The sequence below is a fragment of the Callospermophilus lateralis genome, chromosome 17 (assembly GCF_048772815.1).
Source record: "Callospermophilus lateralis isolate mCalLat2 chromosome 17, mCalLat2.hap1, whole genome shotgun sequence".
Classification (NCBI taxonomy): Eukaryota; Metazoa; Chordata; class Mammalia; order Rodentia; family Sciuridae; genus Callospermophilus; species Callospermophilus lateralis.
In genome coordinates this window covers 12,172,385-12,191,634 of record NC_135321.1, presented here as the reverse complement: position 1 = coordinate 12,191,634, position 19,250 = coordinate 12,172,385, and the positions used below count along the sequence as shown (strand labels likewise).

At 41.2% G+C, this 19,250-nt stretch overlaps 1 protein-coding gene across 1 annotated transcript; it reads left to right on the top strand.

Annotated features, from left to right (window-relative positions):
- The first annotated feature begins 590 nt into the window (after nucleotides 1-590).
- Nucleotides 591-13,533, top strand: Serpinb2 (serpin family B member 2). The gene is made up of 8 exons (XM_076837183.2): nucleotides 591-608; nucleotides 4,565-4,741; nucleotides 7,772-7,891; nucleotides 9,447-9,575; nucleotides 10,085-10,202; nucleotides 11,642-11,784; nucleotides 12,644-12,808; nucleotides 13,123-13,533. The coding sequence occupies exons 2-8, from the start codon at nucleotides 4,574-4,576 to the stop codon at nucleotides 13,531-13,533; spliced, it is 1,254 nt and encodes a 417-aa protein (XP_076693298.2). The 5' UTR covers nucleotides 591-608; nucleotides 4,565-4,573.
- Nucleotides 13,534-19,250: the final 5,717 nt, after the last annotated feature.

Sequence of the window (19,250 nt, the reverse complement as noted above, 5' to 3'; positions counted from 1 at the left end):
AAGACCTATGATCTAATTAAGGGAAAGTTCTTTGGGTGTGGCTTGTGACAGGAGATTAGGATAAAACCCAGAAATATTTAGAATAGTATAGCTTGAGAAATGTAAGAGTAACATTTCTAAGAAGAAAAAATTGTGGCTTTCTCTTCTTTTTCTTATCCAAAGTGTCATTTGGTTCTGCCTAGACTCAAAAGAAAAAATTGTGTTGTGTCTATTTCAAAGAGCTAATGGATCACAGTTTTCCAAAGGTGGAAGGAGAACTGTGGGATTTGATACTCAAGGAAAAAGTAGAGAACAGAAAGACTTGAAGCTGGAGGTTGGGGGTTTAAGCCAATTTTGACAGGTTTCTGTAGATATTGCTAAATTCTGACATTTCTGAATGATGTCATACCCCCAGATAGTTTCTTCAACTATCTTTTATAAAAAGCATATCTATTATAATAAGGTCTGAGTAAAATGTTGAATCACACAAAGGATACAAATTAAAGAGAGAGAGAGAAAAAAAAATTGTGTGGGAGGGGCAAAGCCTTATAAAACCAGTCATTACCATGTCTAAACTGTGACAACTCTCCAAGGAGCATTTCCAGTCAGACAGCAGCTTCGAGAACAAGGTATTTCAGCTCTTTCCATGACCATCTCTATGGGATACATGATTTAATTTTTTCTCTTCATATAACAGGAATTATTTATGTATTGAGAATTCAGGTGTAGGATGTTTCTAAAGGGTTAGTTAAAAAAATGTAGTGCTATTTTATTGATTAGTTGTTTGTTTAACTAAAAATATGTTAGTTTAAGATTTGAATTAAATTATAATAGCACTTGATTTTGAATCTCAGAAGCCAGCAAATGCCTTTGTAGCATTAACCAAACCAAAATGAGCCTTTATTCAAGTTTGATGTCATGTTATTGCACAGGTTAGAATATGTATATTCTGCACTGGCTATTATATTGTTGCTGAATATGATGGACATAGCTGCATATATTAAAATATTTTCTCTTAAGCAATGAAAATATTTTAAATAAATAAAAGGAAAAGAGAGTTCTGTTTTCTTCTAAAATTAACTGTCAGAAGCCACAGAAATAAGGCAGGGATTTGAGCTGGTTCCATCCAACATCAGAGTATGTTTACTGAATTTAGTTCAATAATGGACCAATTTTGTGAAAGAAGAAATCAGCTGAGCGTGTTGATGGGCTGACTAACTAGGTAATTTTATACCCACAAACAGATAGTTATTCATCATGAAAATTATCAACCTACAGAAACTGCTTTTAGTTTGTGGGCAGAATAAGTGGTAATTTTTGATGGGCTGTTTCCTCCTATTATTTTTTCTTAGTTTTCTTTTTTGGGTGGTCAATGTCAAAATATTCGAATTAGAAAGTCACACAAAAAATTGTTTAAAGTGCTGCAGCAAATTGCAGTCTGACATCCAGGGTTCGTGAGCAGAGGGACTGTGGCAGTGTGCCTGTGGCACCTCCCAGATTCTTTATCATCTCAGCCGAGTTTCAGTGGCACAGTTGACAACCTGCATTTCAGGAACCAACACAAACATCAGGAAGTCCAGCCCTGCGTATGAATTCCATTCACTTGTCTCAGTGGTAATATTAAATAAACACTGATGTGAGCATGTATTTGGAGGTTAATGTGGTGAGACTTATTACACTGTCAAGCGATTCACAAGAGGCTACCTGTTCTGGGAGGCTCTAGAACTGACATCACTCCTTGATTTCCATTTTGCATTCATTGTCTTGGTAATTCCATCATATTAAGCACAAGGTGTGGGCTTGTCTGAGAGTCAGAAACCCGATATGCAAACGCCATCCTAGATTTCTAAATTGTGAGCCTCTCTTATTTGAGAAATTTGTAAAGAAATCACTAGATTTGTAATCAGAAAGCTGGGCCAGCCTTGCGCCGGACCAAGTAACTAATGTGCAATGTACATTGTTACATTTTCATTAATTTAACAGGAATTCCTAAGCTTTATTGGGCAAGTAATTGTGTAAATTAAACAACAACAACAACAATAAAAAGTTGCTGAAGAAATTAGGTAACTGCAACATAGACATAAAATATTATTATTTATTTTTATTTTATTTTATTTTGCAATCCTGGGGTTTGAACTCAGAGGTGCTTTGCCATTGAGTTACATCCCTAACCTTTTTATTTATTTATTTATTTATTTTATTTTTGAGACAGGGTCTCATTAAATTTCTCAGTCTGGGTTTCAACTTATAATCCTCTTCTCTTAGCCTCCCAAATAGCTGGAATTAATGCCATTGCACCTGGCATCAAATATTATTTCTATGTTAAATATGATAAATTGAACCTAGTTTAGAAATAGAATTCAGAAGAATTTTTAGAGAAGTAAATGAATCTGGGACAATTTGATTCTATTCTTGTTAACACTTTATTCTTTACCAATTTATCTTAAATCCTAACTTAGAATTGACAGCCCTTTTTGATAGTTTGTCTCAACACTTAAATTTTACTAATGTCAAAATGACTAACTAAGCACATTATTACAAAGAACTACTATTCTGGTTCTAATCTCTTATTTGAATTTTCACATGGAAACAGAGAAATACTTTATTATGTTTTTAAGACCCAGCTTGTTTCCAAAATATGTTGGGGATAATATATTTAGAAAAGTCTCTACAGGAGTCTAGTTATAAAATGTTTTAATCAGTAGAAGGAAGAATAAACACACTACTGAGCCATTCAAGTCAAACGAGGTGATGAAGCAAGAGAAAAGAATTAGTGGGTTTTTTTTAAAAACGTGATAAACTTTCTAGGAGCTTTCTAGATTTTCTACTTTCCTCTTTTTATTTCCTCTTTCCAGCATTTCTCAAGCTATAACTTGCCCAACTCTGACGCATTATAGTGGAGCTACACATTAGCAAGTGAGGGTCACCAGGAAGGGTGGGCTTCTGAGCGCAACCTGGACTTGGAGCCCTGCTCCGCTACAGACTAACTGAGTGACCTTACCTGAGTTATTTAACCTCTATGAGCATCAGCATGCAATTCAGGCACTAGGGGTGTGATTACCTCATATGGATACTATAAAGGTTGAATGAGGAGACGAGAGGAGAGGACAAGTTTTTATTTAATTTACTGTTTTGTCTTGACAAACTAGAACTGAATCATATTTCAAATGAGAAACTTTGATGCAAATTTCAATCATTTTCTTAAAAAAGAGGGACTTATCCACCAAAGTTTTACACAAGACACACGTGGATTAGAGAGATAGGGATGACTGGTCCTGGTGGGAGCCCTGGCAGGTAGGGGGACAGCTGCAGGAATGGCTCATCCCAGGGGGCTGCCCAGCCCCTCTCAGTTCTGGGAAGTCATTGTCACAAGAAAGTTTCCCAGAGAGGATGATTGTCAGAGTCCTTGATGTGTTTATGGATTTTGGTAATTATAGGGTATGGTATAAACTATGATGAAAGAAAGACAACTAGAAAGATGATTGTCCCTTTGAACACACACACACACACACACACACACACACACACACACCCTTTGGGAGTTTCCAAGCATTCACTTGCACACAGAACCTTAGGTCATGGAGGTATTTCTGTGATTTATTTTCAGGTGGCAATAAATGGAGTGTATGTGTGTGTTTCGTATATCTGGGATTATCCCTGCATTCCTGCCCAGGTGGCTTTCCTGGCAGTGAAGGACCAACAAAAGAGAGCCCTTCTTGTATTTCCAATTATGAATTCCCTAGCACAGGAAGTGCTTTTAAGGCAAAGCTGTGGTTATGTGCAGTGTTGCATGCATGTGCGGGGAGTGGGGGAGGCATTTGTAGGACCTGGGTAACAGTACTGACTCTCAAACATAAGCCACTTCTAGGAAGGGAAACTTGAAAGAGCATTGTACATCTCAACTGGAGCCAACAGGAATATGTGTGCACATGGTATATCTCTGAATATGTATGACTTTTCCCGAATGTGTGTGCCACGTGGTTATGCATACGGTGCCTGTGAGTGAAGTTTATCATGACCCTGGAGGCCACCTATCTGGCTGCAATTCCTACTCCTGCCCTTTATAGTTGAATGGCAAAGGTCACTTAATCTCTGCATTTCCTTTATTAAAAGAAATAGCCTTGCCTTATTGCCTTCCTTATAGGATCTCAGTGAGGATGACAAGATTAGTGCAGATAAAGTATTCAGAACACACCTGTTAGACAATAAGAACTAAATGAATGCTCTTGTTACTGCTGTTATTATCAATATTCATATATAGTAACATAAAGCATCACTGCTCATCATAAAATTGTTCACTGTATCTCAGAATTGCAACATAATTCACAGGATCTGGTAAACAGTGAGACTGCAGGCCAGGTTAAAGCATTTCCAAGATGGACACAGGACAGCTTGGCACCATCATGGGCCCTTTGTGGCTGCACAGGTCACATGAACTTGAAGTTATCCCTGTCCTCCCTCATGTTAGTCCCTGGAGGAAGAACAGAGTGGGAAACCCTACCCTATGCAGGGAACATCTGCCAACCTCACCCAAAATGCCACACCATCTTTTGGATTGTTTGTCCCATCTTTATTTTCCTTCTAGATTGAAGCAATGGAAGATCTTTATGTGGCGAACACCATCTTTGCCCTCAATTTCTTCAAGCATCTGGCAAAAGTGAGTCCCACCCAGAATGTCTTCTTCTCTCCTTGGAGCATCTCCTCCACCATGGCCATGGTCTACCTGGGTTCCAGGGGCAACACTGAAGACCAGATAGCCAAGGTAAGTTGGCACTGAAGCTTCACATTAGGCCTGAGTGATTCCTGAACTGAATTGTAGAGTTCTTCTTGTTTTAAGCTCAGGTCATCAACCCTAAGAAGACAGAGATCGGGCGTGCTAACAAATCACCAGCTTTTACAACACAGATTCCTTAGACTTAAATGTACAAAGCAACCAGGAAACCCCTCAAGCGTAGATAGCAGAAGGCATATCAGAGTTTATTAGCTTTCAAGGCTGAAAATGTTAAGTGACATCTTTCATTTTATACAACACTCATACTATTCAAAAGTGAGTGTTTTGCACACATTCTCTCACTTGGTTTTAAGATCAATATCATTTTATAGATGACAACATTGGCAGTGTGAATGAAGAACCTCTCCCAAGGTCGTCCACAGTATTCTAACCCCCAGTTCGGGCTCCTTCCCGTTGCTCTCCCACTGTGGAGCAGCTGTTCCCCTTTCCTATGAAGAATTCCTAATGGCTTTAGGAGAGGCACAGAGAGAAAAGAAATGCACCAGGAGAGTGGTCACCACACTCACAGCGACACATAGGTAGACGTGGCTTCAGAGGACCTCATCATATCATCCAGCCTGGGAGCTCATGTCCACACCATGGGGCTTGGCATCGTGTATGGCCAGTCTTCAAATTCAAGGTGGACAAGTGTGCAACAGCATTACCAGAGACTCTCTGTCAAGGCCTCTGCTTTCCTTCCCTGGTGAAAGGGTTCCCAGGCAGGGGACCCTTTCTGCGGTGGCTGAGGCCTTCATTTGCTGAACTGCTTCAGTTGCACATGGCCATAGACTTAAGGGATTCATTCAGCACTTTAAAATTCTCATGATCCTGTTTTTCCTAGACCAGTGAGCGATCTGGACGTGGTCATCATGTAATTAAAATTCCTTTGTGCTCACATCCATGCTGACATTAAAATCAAATTGCTTTAAGTACATGCAGGCATTGTGCTTTCAGTCACACCAAAATGCCACCGGCTGGTTTCTGGATTCCCATGAGAAATGTACCTGAGAATAAATACATCCCTTTCAGGAACACGGTGACCCATTTAGGGTAGAGCACGTTGGCCAATCCCACTGCAGGAGGAGAGGAAAGGACTTATCACTGTGCTTGTGGCAGTTTAAACATCAAGACTTATGACAAAACCCTTGCTCAACTTGATACCAGCAGGATTTGACAACATCCCTTCCCCTTTATCTTCTTTCTCCTGGAAAAATAAAGAGAGTAAACTGCATTGAAAACCTTTAAAGACATCAGGGGTTTACATTTTTGAATGTAAAGGAATCAGAAGCAACACATTTGAGGGAAAATGCTAAGTAGATGTTCCAGGTTGTTGAAGTAAAAAACTTGGTTTGGATACTAAAGGAAAAAATGAATGCATTGGTCACTCTGGCCTCAAGACACTTTTTCTATATATCAAGGTGCTTTCAGAACTTGGGACTGTGCAAAGATTTTATATAATCTTCTTATAACTTGGTTGCATGTGCAGATTTTCAAATTCTAAAGCTTATTTACTTTCTAAATTATATATAAAAAATAAACCATGCAGTTCCTTGCTTGGATGAGGAAGCCATGGGTGACAGGGGCAGGCCCATAAGTGTTTGAGTCCTGGCCTTGTCACTTACTGCATGTGTGCAGGCATGGAAACCCTTGGAGCTGCAGTTTTCTCTTATACAAAATGGGAATGAAGATGCGTAACTTGTAAGACTGCTGAAAAGATTAGAGAGAACATGTGGACACCTAGCAGCAGTAGCTGTAACAATAGTTCACACTGGTTACTGCCATAGCCAGAGAGCTCTCTACGAACGTCTTCAAAATCCTATGAGGTAGTTGCTGTGATTATCACACTCATTCTGCAGATGAGGAAATTAGGGTAAGGAGAAACCTTCCAGATGGGGACAGTAGCAGCTGGAAGAGGTGGCAGAGCTGTAATGAAGGAAACTCCTAGAGAGCAGAGGTCCATGCAGGTTGCCAGTGAGGAATGTTTTTGTAGCTCTTAGGGTGAGGCCATGGACCAAGGATCTGTGCAGGCCAAGCTGCATCTGTGGGTCTCTCCACATCCCCACTTCTGCAGGGACATTGTATGAGTGACTTTGCAGTGAATAAGGGTCAACTGTCCTGGAAGGGAGGGAACCAGAGAAGCCGTTGTAGGAAACATCCTTCCCTTGTGTAGGGACAGAGTGGGACCACTTCTTTTCAGAGAGTGTGGCAGGACCTATGACATATGCTGGGAGGGCATTTTTAAGGTCCCTCGAGTGCTAACTTTGCCCTCTAGTCCAGGAATTTACCAGCTGGCCAGGCATGGCTGCCCTTCTTCATCAGCCAAGCCCCAGTCATGAGTCCATTTATAGGATCAGCTTCTTACCATGGGTCCCACAAGGTCTTGAGGTGAGGACCCTACAGGTGCTGAGACTGACAAGCTGGACAAGTGACAGTGCTGTGGGGAGGGGAGGTTGCTTCTTAGAGGCTGGTCTTCACCCGCCAGCTTCACTGTGTGATCTCAACTGCCCACTTGCACTATAGATCCATCTTGTGGTCAGATCCTTGTAATCTGTCCCCCGCATGGACTATAATTTCTCTGTGTACATATGATTTATGTTAATATTTTGGATGATCCCTGTTTACTACCGAGGATCTGCTTTTATGCTTAAGCTTCTTTTGACCCTTAGTTTTTGACAGATAAGAGAGAGAATGATATGAGAGAGAGAAAAAGTTCTGAGTTAGTTGTATTATTTTCTTTAAAATACTGGCACTTTTTCAAGACAATTTATGGGCTGGGTGATAATTTATGTAAGTTAGGGAGTAGGTTATAAATTGTCTCATAATAACAAACATCTTCCAAAATGACCAGTGTGTGAATTAATACAACCGCCTCAGGTGGTTTCCTGTAAGGGAAATTAAATTGCGGACCCTTCCGTGTCACATAGAAAGAGTATCTGGTGACTCCCCCCACACAAGGCAGGGAGCCAGAGATACTTGAGTCCAGCAGGAGACCGTCACCATTCTCCCTGCTTCTGATTGCAGGTGCTTCAGTTTGACAAAGTTGGAAACTACAGTATCGCCCCAGGGGCCCCGCAGAATCTCACTGGTTGTGACTTCATGCAGCAGATACAGAAGGGAAATTATCCTGATGCCATTTTGCAGGTAACTGACTCATTTCTTTATATTTCTTTTGAAATTCTATTTTTAGGATCTTTTTTTCTCAAAATCACAGTGTTAGGCTGGGAAGGAACCTAGGACAGTTTCCTCCAGCCACAGAGAGAAAAGGAAGACTCAGAGTCATGAAGTAAATTTCCCAGGATCAACTAATAACCAAGGGCAGAGCCAGGGCAGAATCCAGACTCACGACTTTAGGCCAAGGCGGTTTCTCAATTCTACCATATCCCTCTGCCATTAGATATTTATTTTAAAACTATTCTTTACTCTAGAACACCTAGAATACATATGTGTGGGTGGAAATTTCCAGAGGAGAGAGGGTGTGGGGGTGTGACAAATAATTGAGCAATGGTGAACGCCATTCCCAGTTAGTGTGTGAGAGGCTACTGACTCTCAGAGATCTATATGTCTGTCTGTCTATCTATCTGTCTGCCGTCGGTTCTCAATACTCCATTTCCTTAAAGGTCATCAGCTGTCTGGCTACACTCTAGGAACTGGGTAGAGATGTGCTCCTGTTGGTAACCAGCTTCCACGCTTATGTTCATGAGACAGATTGTGGGGAGGTGTCTCATAGCTTTCTTTCTGAACATGGTGATGCTCCACCCATCCATCCATCACACAGGACATGGTGGGCTAGAGGAGGTGGAGAAGGTGCCTATAACCTGGAGCTTACACTGAGTGTCCTGTAATACCTGGAAGTCCATCTGGGGGGCTCTTTCTCTGCTCCATCTCCACTGCTGCTGTGACTGAGCCCTGTGTCTGTCACAGTGATTACAAGCTTTCTGATTGTAGGTGCTTACAAATTTTGGGTTGTGCACTGGAATTCCCATTCACTTTTTGTGGTTTACTAAAACCCAGATTTTCCACCGTGTAGGTCACCCTGTAAATGGGTACCTATAGAAGCCGTATGAACCATGAACCATGTTAGATCATTACTAAGGTAACATGTCCCCCCTAGCTTTATCGACAGCTTCACAATTAACAAACGTGACAAATTGTATACATTCTAGTTATGCTATGGTGTGATTTGATCTCCCTGTACATTGTGAGATGACTATCACAGTCAAATTTACACACCACCACAACTAGTTACTGTGTGTGTATGGGAGGAGTGAGAACATTTAAAATATACTCTCTTCACAAACTGCAAGGAAGCAATATGGTATTTTTAACTATAATCAGCATGCCATACTTTAAATCCTCAGAACTTATTCATCTTTTAAATATAATGAAAATTCCTTACAGAATCTGGAGTTTAGAAACTCAAAAGAAATCTACTTTTCTTGGAGGTTATTGGAGACTCCTGGTTGGATCTAATCTATAAAAAGGCTAAACTTTGAAACAAATTAAATTTTATCTCATTGGCTTTAATGAGCCACATCTTATCAAAACCACTTCCTCAGAGATAACTCTAAAGGACCAAAAAGATATATGCATGATTATAGTGTTTTATTACTATGTTGAGAAAAGCTACCATTGCTTAAGAAATATCTTGCTTGCTAGTCCTCCGTTATAAAAAGAAAATTCCTGTCTTCTGTTTAAGGCGCAGGTGAGGGACAAAGTTCACTCATCCTTCCACTCCATCAGCTCAGACATCAATGCAACCACAGAGGATTACTTATTGGAAAGTGTCAGTAAGCTGTTTGGCGAGAAGTCTGCAAGATTCAAGGAAGTAAGTGAAGCCTTTGACTGAGATGACTGGAGTCCCGAACCAGCAGCAGGGGCTCTGTCCAGGGGCCTGTCTACAATTCATGAAGAGTCAGGATTCCATGCAGCCTCCTTGAGGCTGGCCTCAGATCTCCCAGTCTCTCCTGTTTCCTCTGTCAGAGTTTTCCCCTTCCTATCACAAATGTTCCTGTTGCAGAGTAATAATCAGGAGGATGAAACCCACTTATTCCAGGGTCACTGTTCCCCACATGAAACCTCTCTGCTTTTGTTTATTGTCTATTATGTGAATAATGCAAGAGAGTAGACAGAGTTTGTGCTGGAACATGAGGAGGGGGTTATGGAGAACTTGTAGTCTGTTCTATGTCCTCCTTCAGCACCACTCCTGCGAAGAAATTCCATCCCAACTCCTCCCCCAGGCCTCCCAAGCTTGACAGGAAACCCATGATTTAAAATCACACCCTGGCTTGTTCATGATATATTCCATGTAATCTTTGGCATTTTCTTGCATTAAAGGAATACATGCAACTCTGTAAGAAATATTACTCAACAGAACCCCAGGCAGTAGACTTCCTGGAATGTGCAGAAGAAGCCAGAAAAAAGATTAATTCCTGGGTCAAGACTCAGACGAAAGGTAACGCACTGAAATATTTTCTTTTTTCCAGGTTGATCTTTTAAAATTGTCCTTGAACTTATGCTTCACTCCCTTAAAAATTGTCCAACTTAAATGATTTTTGTTAAATAAGTTTATTCATGTTTAGCTCAATGATGTTTTAAGAGGAAAAGATGAGACTCAATAATAGAAGACATGTCCAGTACTTAAATGTTCTGCTTTTAGATATTATCAGAGTATAATATCTAAAAATTTCAAACAGGAAATATTAGAATTGAAATAATTGTGGTCTGTGCTCTCTGTGCACATAAACAAAGATAAAAAAAGACTTGCCCCTAAGCTTAGTATGAGCCTATGAAGAACACTGGCCACAGAGCAGGGAAGAGTCATGAAATTCTTTTCACTCTTTCTTCTTTCACTATGCAAAGCCAGTTCATTGTCAAGTTCTTTGGTTTTCTAAGTCACCTGTAGCATTTTAAGTCCAGTCCATGATTCTTCTCATAGGCATCCCCTTTCCTTTGCATTTTTTACAAGGACTCAAACTTGATTAAATCATTCATTCTTTATTATTGAATGAATTTGTTAAGTCAATAAATATTTATGTATCACATATTATATGCCAGGCAGACAGTGCACAGAGATGAGGATAAAAATGGTCAACCTAGCCATCATCGACCTATAGTCTAACACAGCAGTTGTGAGGTTAAATGGCACAATGCCTTTGAGGGGTGGGGAGACTTCAGAACAGGTGCTCACTACCGAGACTGCTCCTCACACTGTGTTTTTAAAGATCAAGCCAGAGGCCGTGGTTTCTAAGAACCCTCTCTGGCTCACTCCTTTGCAGCCTTCTCAACATTATCAGAGGACTTTTCATTTTTAGTCCAATTAGAGCATGTGGTACAGACTGTTTCACAATGGATTTTGAATGCCTCTTCCAGCCCTCGAGCGTCTTGGAGATGCTTCTTCCTTCTCATCCCTTATATCAGTACGCCTCCTAATTTATGTCCACCGCAACTTAAAAACATGTTTTGGAAAACCCGTTCAACTTTCAGATCCAAAGACTGTCTTGAGCAGGTCTAAAGGGACTCAATGGCAAGCTGTAGGTGACCACTGTTACATTCACTGAGCCCCTTTCACTTCCTTCTGGGTTCAATAACTGTCAGAAAACCATGAAACATTGAGCAAACTGTATAAAGAGAAGTGAAAATCTCCTTTCCAAATTTGACAGTAATTTTGTACCTGAAATGCATTATTCTTTCATTTTCCTCTTGGATTTCACAAATTTTCTGAACTTCATGTAAATTTAGAGGAAAAAATATTGAGCATAAAGATCAACATCTCCGCAGAGTTTGGCAAATGGGGACACCCAATGTGACAGATACTTGACAGTTCCAAGAAATCCTCTTCTATGTTGAAGGCTCTCGATTACAAACCCTAACCCCACGTTATGTTTCCTGTAGGCAGAATCCCAAACCTGCTACCTGAAGGTTCTGTAGATGTGGAGACCAGGATGGTCCTGGTGAATGCAGTCTACTTCAAAGGGAAGTGGAAAATTCCATTTGAGAAGAAACTCAACGGGCTTTATCCTTTCCGTGTGAACACGGTATGAGACAACAGGATGCACTTTTCTAATCACATACTTTAGGGCTTTAGATAAGACAAAGATGGAAAAATCAGAGGCAACTCATTGATTCTCCTCCATGACAAGCTGGTTACAACTCATGTGTCGGACACTGACTTTTCCAAGTTACTGAGCTTCATTCAATAATTTCTTAGGAGGCAATATCAGTAGTGGTGAGGACCAGGGATTTTCCAGTCACACATGCTGGAAAGAGTCAAATGCTGGCTCTCCCACGTACCAGCTATGACCTCACTGATCTTTTATGTACCTAGTTTTAACCTATAAAACTAGGATAACATAATATCAATTTTAAAGGTTGTTGTAAGAATTTAATGAGACTTTACAGAGTGGTAGGTACTGAACAAAATAATTCTTTTTTTTTTCTTTCTTTTGGTACTGGGGATTGAACCACCAGGGACTTTACTACCGAGCTATATCTCCAGCCCTTTTTATTTTATTTTGATTATTTTGAGACAGGGTCTCACTAAATTGCTTAATGCTTCACTAAGTTGCTAAGGCTGGCCTAAAACTTGCAAGCCTCTTGCCTCAGCCTCCTGAGTTGCTGGGATTACAGATGTGCACCACCATGCCCAGCAAACAGTACTTTATTAGTATTATTGGGTATTCTTGTTATCATCATTATTGTTATTTACCTTACTGAATAAAAACTTAATCTTGAAAAAGCTAATCAGAATACTCACTCTAAGTGTATAAAAATAATTAAAGTTTTTTTTTTAAACTACATTTCTTCAACACTAGAGGAGGGTACATTCTCTTTTAGGTTTGTTTGTAAATGGCATTTTAGGTTTCACCTTCACACTTCACTTTTGAATACTTTCAGACTCAGCACGTTCCTGTACAGATGATGCACTTGCACGAGAAGCTGAACATTGGATACATAGCGGACCTGAAGGCTCAGATTCTGGAACTCCCATATGATGGGGATGTCAGCATGTTTCTGTTGCTTCCAGATGAAGTCGCCAATGAGTCCACTGGCCTAGAGTTGGTGAGGCAGCACAGCATCAACCATGCTAAAACTTCTGAGGCTGAGCCTATATTTTGTGAGATTAAAAAGTAGAAAATCTACACATAAAAATGATTTGCAGTTTCTCCCAGAAATATGTGAATCAATTGATAGTCCACGTGGCATGTCTCAAAATTTCACTCAAAGCCTTCATCATATGTTACACATGTTACTTTTCTTGAAGAATTTTGACCAATCTCTTAAATTTTTACATTCCCCACAAGGTGGTAAAGTCACAGATTTTCACATTAGACTTACTCAGTGGGTCTTTTTGTTTGTTTTGTTCTGTTTTGCAGCTGGAAAGTGAAATAACTTATGACACACTCAACAGGTGGACCAGCAAAGACACAATGGCTGAAGATGATGTGGAGGTCTTCATTCCTCAGTTCAAACTGGAAGAGCGCTACAAGCTCAAATCCATTCTGAGAAGCATGGGCATGGAGGATGCCTTCAACAAGGGCCAGGCCAATTTCTCAGGAATGTCCGAGGGGAATGACCTGTACCTTTCCGAGGTGTTCCATCAAGCCACCGTGGATGTCAATGAGGAGGGCACTGAAGCAGCAGCTGGCACTGGGGCCATTATGACAGGGAGGACTGGTCACGGTGGCCCACAGTTTGTGGCAGATCATCCTTTCCTTTTCTTTATCATGCACAAAATCACCAAGAGCATCCTGTTTTTTGGCAGATTCTCCTCACCTTCAAATTGAAAAATTCTGTTTCCGCACAGGATTTTGTAGCATGAGCTATCAGCTTCAGAATTGCTATGTCAAATGCCAAGAATTTAGAGACTTTTTCTTAATATTTCTGTTCTTCTGAACAACTTCTGCTGCACACTGAATACAAACTCAGAAATAATTACACAACTGTCAATCATAACATGACAACTCTATTCATCATTTGATCTCCTAAAATGAGATGATATACATTTAGTTCTTCCCTGTTGTTAGTTTATATCATAGCAGTAGCTTTTTCTGTTATTTAATATTTTATATAATAGTGGTTTTTTTAATTATTATTCACTGTCTATTTAATGTAACTGATAAAGTTACAGAAGCAAGCCACAGTGGATGTCACAGTGGGGTCAGTCTATCTAAAGAAATGCATTCACTTGTTTTTATAATGAAGGATAAATATGTGTCCCTACCATGCTCTTCCATAAAAATATCTGGAAGAAATCATTGAACAAAAAGCAGATGTTTGTTATGCACATTTCTAGCATTATGTATCACATATGTGTGTACAGCTCATGTAAAATTACAAACATGCAATAAATCAACATGTTTACACTCAATTATTCATTTGTTGTCCTTCCATTAGGTCTTCAGATCATAAGACCTTGCATACCTTGCATGTCACTCAGCATTCCATTACTGTGACAAAATACTTGTTGGTTACAACTCAGTAATCAACTTTAAAAGGGAAAGGTTTATTTGAGCTCACAGTTTCAGAGGCTCTAGTTCAAGGCTAGTGGCCATGTTGCTTTTGGCCTGTGGTAAGGCAGTGCCTTAGGGCAGGGAGCATGTGGTGAAGTAAAGGTGCCCAGTTCAAGCCAGTATGGGCACATAGCTCAGTAATAGAGCACCTGCTAAGTACACACAAGGCCCTGGGTTCCATCCCCAGCACCACAAAGCAAACAAAAATGTTGCATAGTCAGGGTGCCAAAGAGAAAGAAGAAAACAGCATCCCATAATACCCTTTGAGCACACCCCTCAATCACCTAAAACCTCCCACTAGGCTCCATCTTTTAAAGGCTTCCACTGCCAAGGTGGTTTTCAGTAGCACTAAGCTGAGGACCAAGCCTTTAACCACATGGGCCTTTGGGGAACATTCCAGATCTAAACTATAGCACCTTGATGCCCAGGAGTTGAGCATCATGACTCCTTTGCAGGAATCCTGAAGGCATAGGCAGGATAAATGAGCTGAGGGCATAACCACCCATCTTGCAGAGAGACCCAGCATTGAGGGTGAGGGAGATGGGGTCCTGTGAAACATGCTTTAGAGCTTCTCACAGCAGCAAAAAGCAGAGCAAATGAGACGAACAGTCTGGGTGAAAGTCCTTTGATGGCACCAGTGTCTAATCTCAGTGACACTAGGGACAATCACCAGGTCCAATGCTCCAGACACAGAATCAAGATCACAGTCATTGAGCTGAGAGTTGAGAGCAGAGGAGATGGACTGGGTGTAAGAGCAGAAGGGAGACACAAGGGACTCCTTCTGAGGGTGCTTCTCTGGAGCAGCACTGAATGCTGCTGAGGTCAAGGGCAGAGAAGAACATAATTCAAGACCTAAGAACTAAGCAAATCACAGGTTTGGGGGCATCTGACTGGCAGCAGAGCCTGGCTGCAGAAGTGGACTGGATCCTGGAAGTGTATTCCAGGCTCCACCCCCTGTGACGTTGACCCTTAGGAAGGAAACTTGGGACTTTGATAATCTGCATTCAAATCCCAGTTCTAACCTTAGAGGACTCTGACTGTGGGTCAAGTATGGTGCATTTTTTTTTTTTTTTTGCTTTGGTTTTCTTTTACTGTAACATTTTTCATGCAGTTACTATGAACTCATAATTAAATAAGTGCATACATATTATGTGATTAAAATAGAAATGACATATGTAGTGTTTAATAAATGTTAAATGCACATTTAATAAATAACAATCATGATAATTGTTGCCTTTATGAGTATGTGTAGCTTGTCAGATACATCCACAGAATTCCAGAAAGCTGTTCAATAATTTTTTTTTTTTTTTTTTGGTTCTGGGGATTCAACCAAGGCGTCTCACTAAGTTGGTTAGGGCTTTGCTACGTTGCTGAGGCTGGCTTTGAACCTGGCTTTGAACCTCCTGCCTTATGTCCCAAGTTGCTCAATTAATTTTTAAGCTTGATGTATATTTTTAAAAATTTAGGGGTTATATATGTGTTTTATATACATATATATATACATACAAATATTCTATATATGTATTTGGGGAAGTAGTGGGGATTGAACTCAGGGATGCTCTACAACTGAGATACATCCCCAGCCCCTTTTATTATTATTATTATTATTAATTTATTTATTTTGAGACAAGATCTTGCTAAGTTGCTGAGGCTGACCTCTAACTTGTGATCCTCTTGCCTCAGTTTCCCATGTCATTGGAACTTACAGGAGTGTGCCACTGTATCTGGCTTCTCCTATATATTTTTGTATCCATTTTTCTATGTATTTTAATAATTCATTCAGCAAAGTGGTAGATGGTTGCTTTCCAAATAGTTTTGGTGAGTGTTAAAAGATCTTTCACTACCACTACTGAGGACAGAATCCAAGCGCAGGATTCGAGGTTCAAAGCTCTCGAGCACTTTGGGATATGATGTCATAATCTTTTGGCTCTCGAGATACTGATGGGAAAGTTTATGTCAAGGTAGTTACTTTGTACTTCTTATAATGCCCTTTATGGTTCTTGTTTTCCTTTCTATATTTTCAGTATTTAGTTGCATTAAGATTTATCGTTTTTAACTGAAGTAGTATTGTTTTGCTTTTTAAGTTGTCCTGTTCATCTCACTAGCAGATTTTGTATCTGTAGACCTGACTCTTGCTCCAGTACTCAGAAGCCTTCAGCCAGGGCTATGGACTCAATTATTGCCCCCCCCCCGCAAGCTCAAAATTCATATATTGAAACTCTAATCCCCCTAACACGATGATGTGTGAAGAAAGGGGCCTTTGGCAGGTGATTAGAGTTAGGCTAGGGCATTAGGGCGAAGTCCTGTGATGCTGCTGATGCCCTCACGGGCAGATGAATGGATCAGAGCCTTTTCCTGCCCTGTGAGGATGTACAAGAAAGGCAGCCACCTGCAGCCAGAGGGAGGGCCCCCACCAGCATCAGCAATGCTGACACTGCCATCCAGGCTTCCAGCCTTTGCAGCTAAATAAATAAGAATAAATTTATTTGGCAAGAAGACTGCTGGAGTTCCTTATGTGACACGGCTGTATGGATATGGATTCTACCTGATCAGTCAAGAAACTGTTCCCATCTTCTTAAAGTCACAGACTTAAAGTGTAGAAGTGGACAGACAGGCAGGACACCAAAGATAGCAGGAAACAGTTTTATTTGGCTGCAGCCAGGTTCAGAGGGTCTAGCTTTCACTGTAATCAATCAATCCCCGGAGCCTTGAGTTCAGGCAGTTTCAGAAGTTCATACCCAGCGGGTAAGCGGAGGGACTCAGCAGTTCACAGTCTGCAGAAGTTCACACAAAAAGCAGTTTTTTTTTTAACTCCTCTGGGCAAGTTTTAACCCTTCAAGGACAGCGCCTGAGAAGGGGAGAGCTTCTTCTCCCCTTTCTTCCCTCCCCTGCCAGCTGTTACCAGCGGACCCAATTAGAAACCTCTGCTCTTATCTTTGAAATGTAAACATCTCTGTGAAGCTTGGGCAGAGGCCAGAGGGTAGTTAAGGGAATCTGTGTTTCTTATCACACCCTGCATCTGCAGATGCTTCCCTTGAAAACCTTTACCAATTGTAAAGTATATATGTATATTACACACACACACACACACACACACACACACACACTAGATAGCTCATAGATGTTTAGGAAAAAAATAGGAAAGCGGTGTTCGGCATCTGGAGTGCTGATCTCTTTCAGGTCTGTGGCCAAATTTATTGATTGTAAGAAAGACCAACGGGAAATAAGAAGTTTAAGTTTATTGAACTCTTTTGTGTTTTGTATTGAGACTCTTTTGCTGATAGTCCTAAGATCAGTTATGGTGAAGATTTTTGGAGAAGCTTAATTAAGATTTTCTGTGGAGGAGAGGGTGCCACTACATAAGTTTTACCCGTTTTCCCCCAAACCTTTTCTAGATTTGATTAAACCCCTATTTATAGAAATACTGCTTGTTAGAGTCTGTAAACAAGTCAAGATGGCGCCTGGCATTTTGCAAGAGGGAGTGGTTTGTGAAGTAATGCCAGGGAGCCATTTAGTGTGGAGATTCCTTATTGGTTGTCTGCTGTATCTAGTTTATGTTAATTAGATAGGCTGTGTGGAATGTATATATACCCCTCCTGTCCTACAATAAACGGCTCCCACTCCTGCTGTATCAATCTACACAACCCCTCCCCCGCCCCCTTATTTTGCTGCAGCCGGACTGCAGCAACTGCTTATATCAAGAAGATCACGCATGTGTGAGAACATGATCCCATGGGAGAATAGATGTCCTGGTTAAGCTGCCCAGCCAGCTGTATTCAGTTATAGCAACCTGCACAGACCAAGACAGCCGTCATCAACTCCACGGCCACTGCCCACTCTGGCTGTCCTCTTCTCCCATAGAATGATTTGATGCACCTGGAACTCTTTTCTCTTTCTAAAGTTTTTTGAATACCTTATAAATCCACACTGTCCAATGCATCCATACCATAAAAAGGCTAGACCCAATCTCTCCTTCCCCCCATTTCTCATTCACTTAGTTCTCTCTCTCTCCCTACCAGCAACATACTGCAATGCCGCCAATACAACTGAACAGAGGATCTGATCACCCCTTTCTCTTTTTCCGCCCCCTAACAGGCAACGAGATAACATGTGAACACGACACAGGCAGTATTCTATAAATAGGGATATTTATAGTCAAGAGTGGACAAAGAATCTAGAACGGGTTTGGGGGAAACGCTAGTAAAACTTAGTCCGTGACTTGAAGGAGAGGAACAGTTTCTTGGCTGATTAGGCACAATCCACAGAGATGCCTTGAGTGTCACCCCAGGACTCCAGCTGAGCAGTCTCCTGGCTGAGCAGCCATGGAGCTCAGGCCACTCTTCTGAGCTGCTGTGGTCAAAGCAAACCACCCTTCCATCTGGAGCCTCCCCAGGACACTTCCAGCTAAGAATAGCCCTGGGGCCACCCATGCATGCTCATATCTGCCCGCCCTGAGCCAAGCAGACATCCTGAATTTCCTACCACAGGTTTCATCCCCCTGAGTAACGCTCCACCATGGGCTCCACGCCAACTTTCAAATAGCAAACTTGGAGCCCTTTACTGGAAGGTGTGCGTGCTCCTGTGAAGAGAAAAAGGAAAGACCACCAATGCGTCTCAAACAGAGAGTGTCCTCTGCTCCCTTGCTCCTCTGGATCTCTCCTCCTGTTCCTGTCCCTCTCCTGCTTCCCCTCACAATTCCTCCTGCACATGCGCATGAAACAACGGTCCTATTGTTTTTCCCTTGTAATAAATACACACACCCCAGCACTGTGCCCACAACACTGATACAACCCTCCTGTTGCTGCTGGTGGGGGGCACTGACACCCCACTCACTGGTGTCACCCTCTGGGTTCCACACCAACCCCTCAAATACAGAGAAATTTCCCGAGTGCCCACCACATACTGTTCTAAGAGCAACTTTAACAGATTGACCAGGAAACAATTAGTGAATGAGAGTTTCTCTTTCATTACTCATAGCAATTCCAGTAATC

What these genes read in the sequence shown, in the direction of transcription:
- Serpinb2 (XM_076837183.2), top strand. Translation starts at nt 4,574, where the DNA reads ATGGAAGATCTTTATGTGGCGAACACCATCTTTGCCCTCAATTTCTTC. An exon ending in GGTCAAGACTCAGACGAAAG is followed by an intron (nt 10,203 to 11,641) that starts GTAACGCACTGA and finishes TGTTTCCTGTAG; the next exon opens with GCAGAATCCCAAACCTGCTA. An exon ending in ATCCTTTCCGTGTGAACACG is followed by an intron (nt 11,785 to 12,643) that starts GTATGAGACAAC and finishes GAATACTTTCAG; the next exon opens with ACTCAGCACGTTCCTGTACA.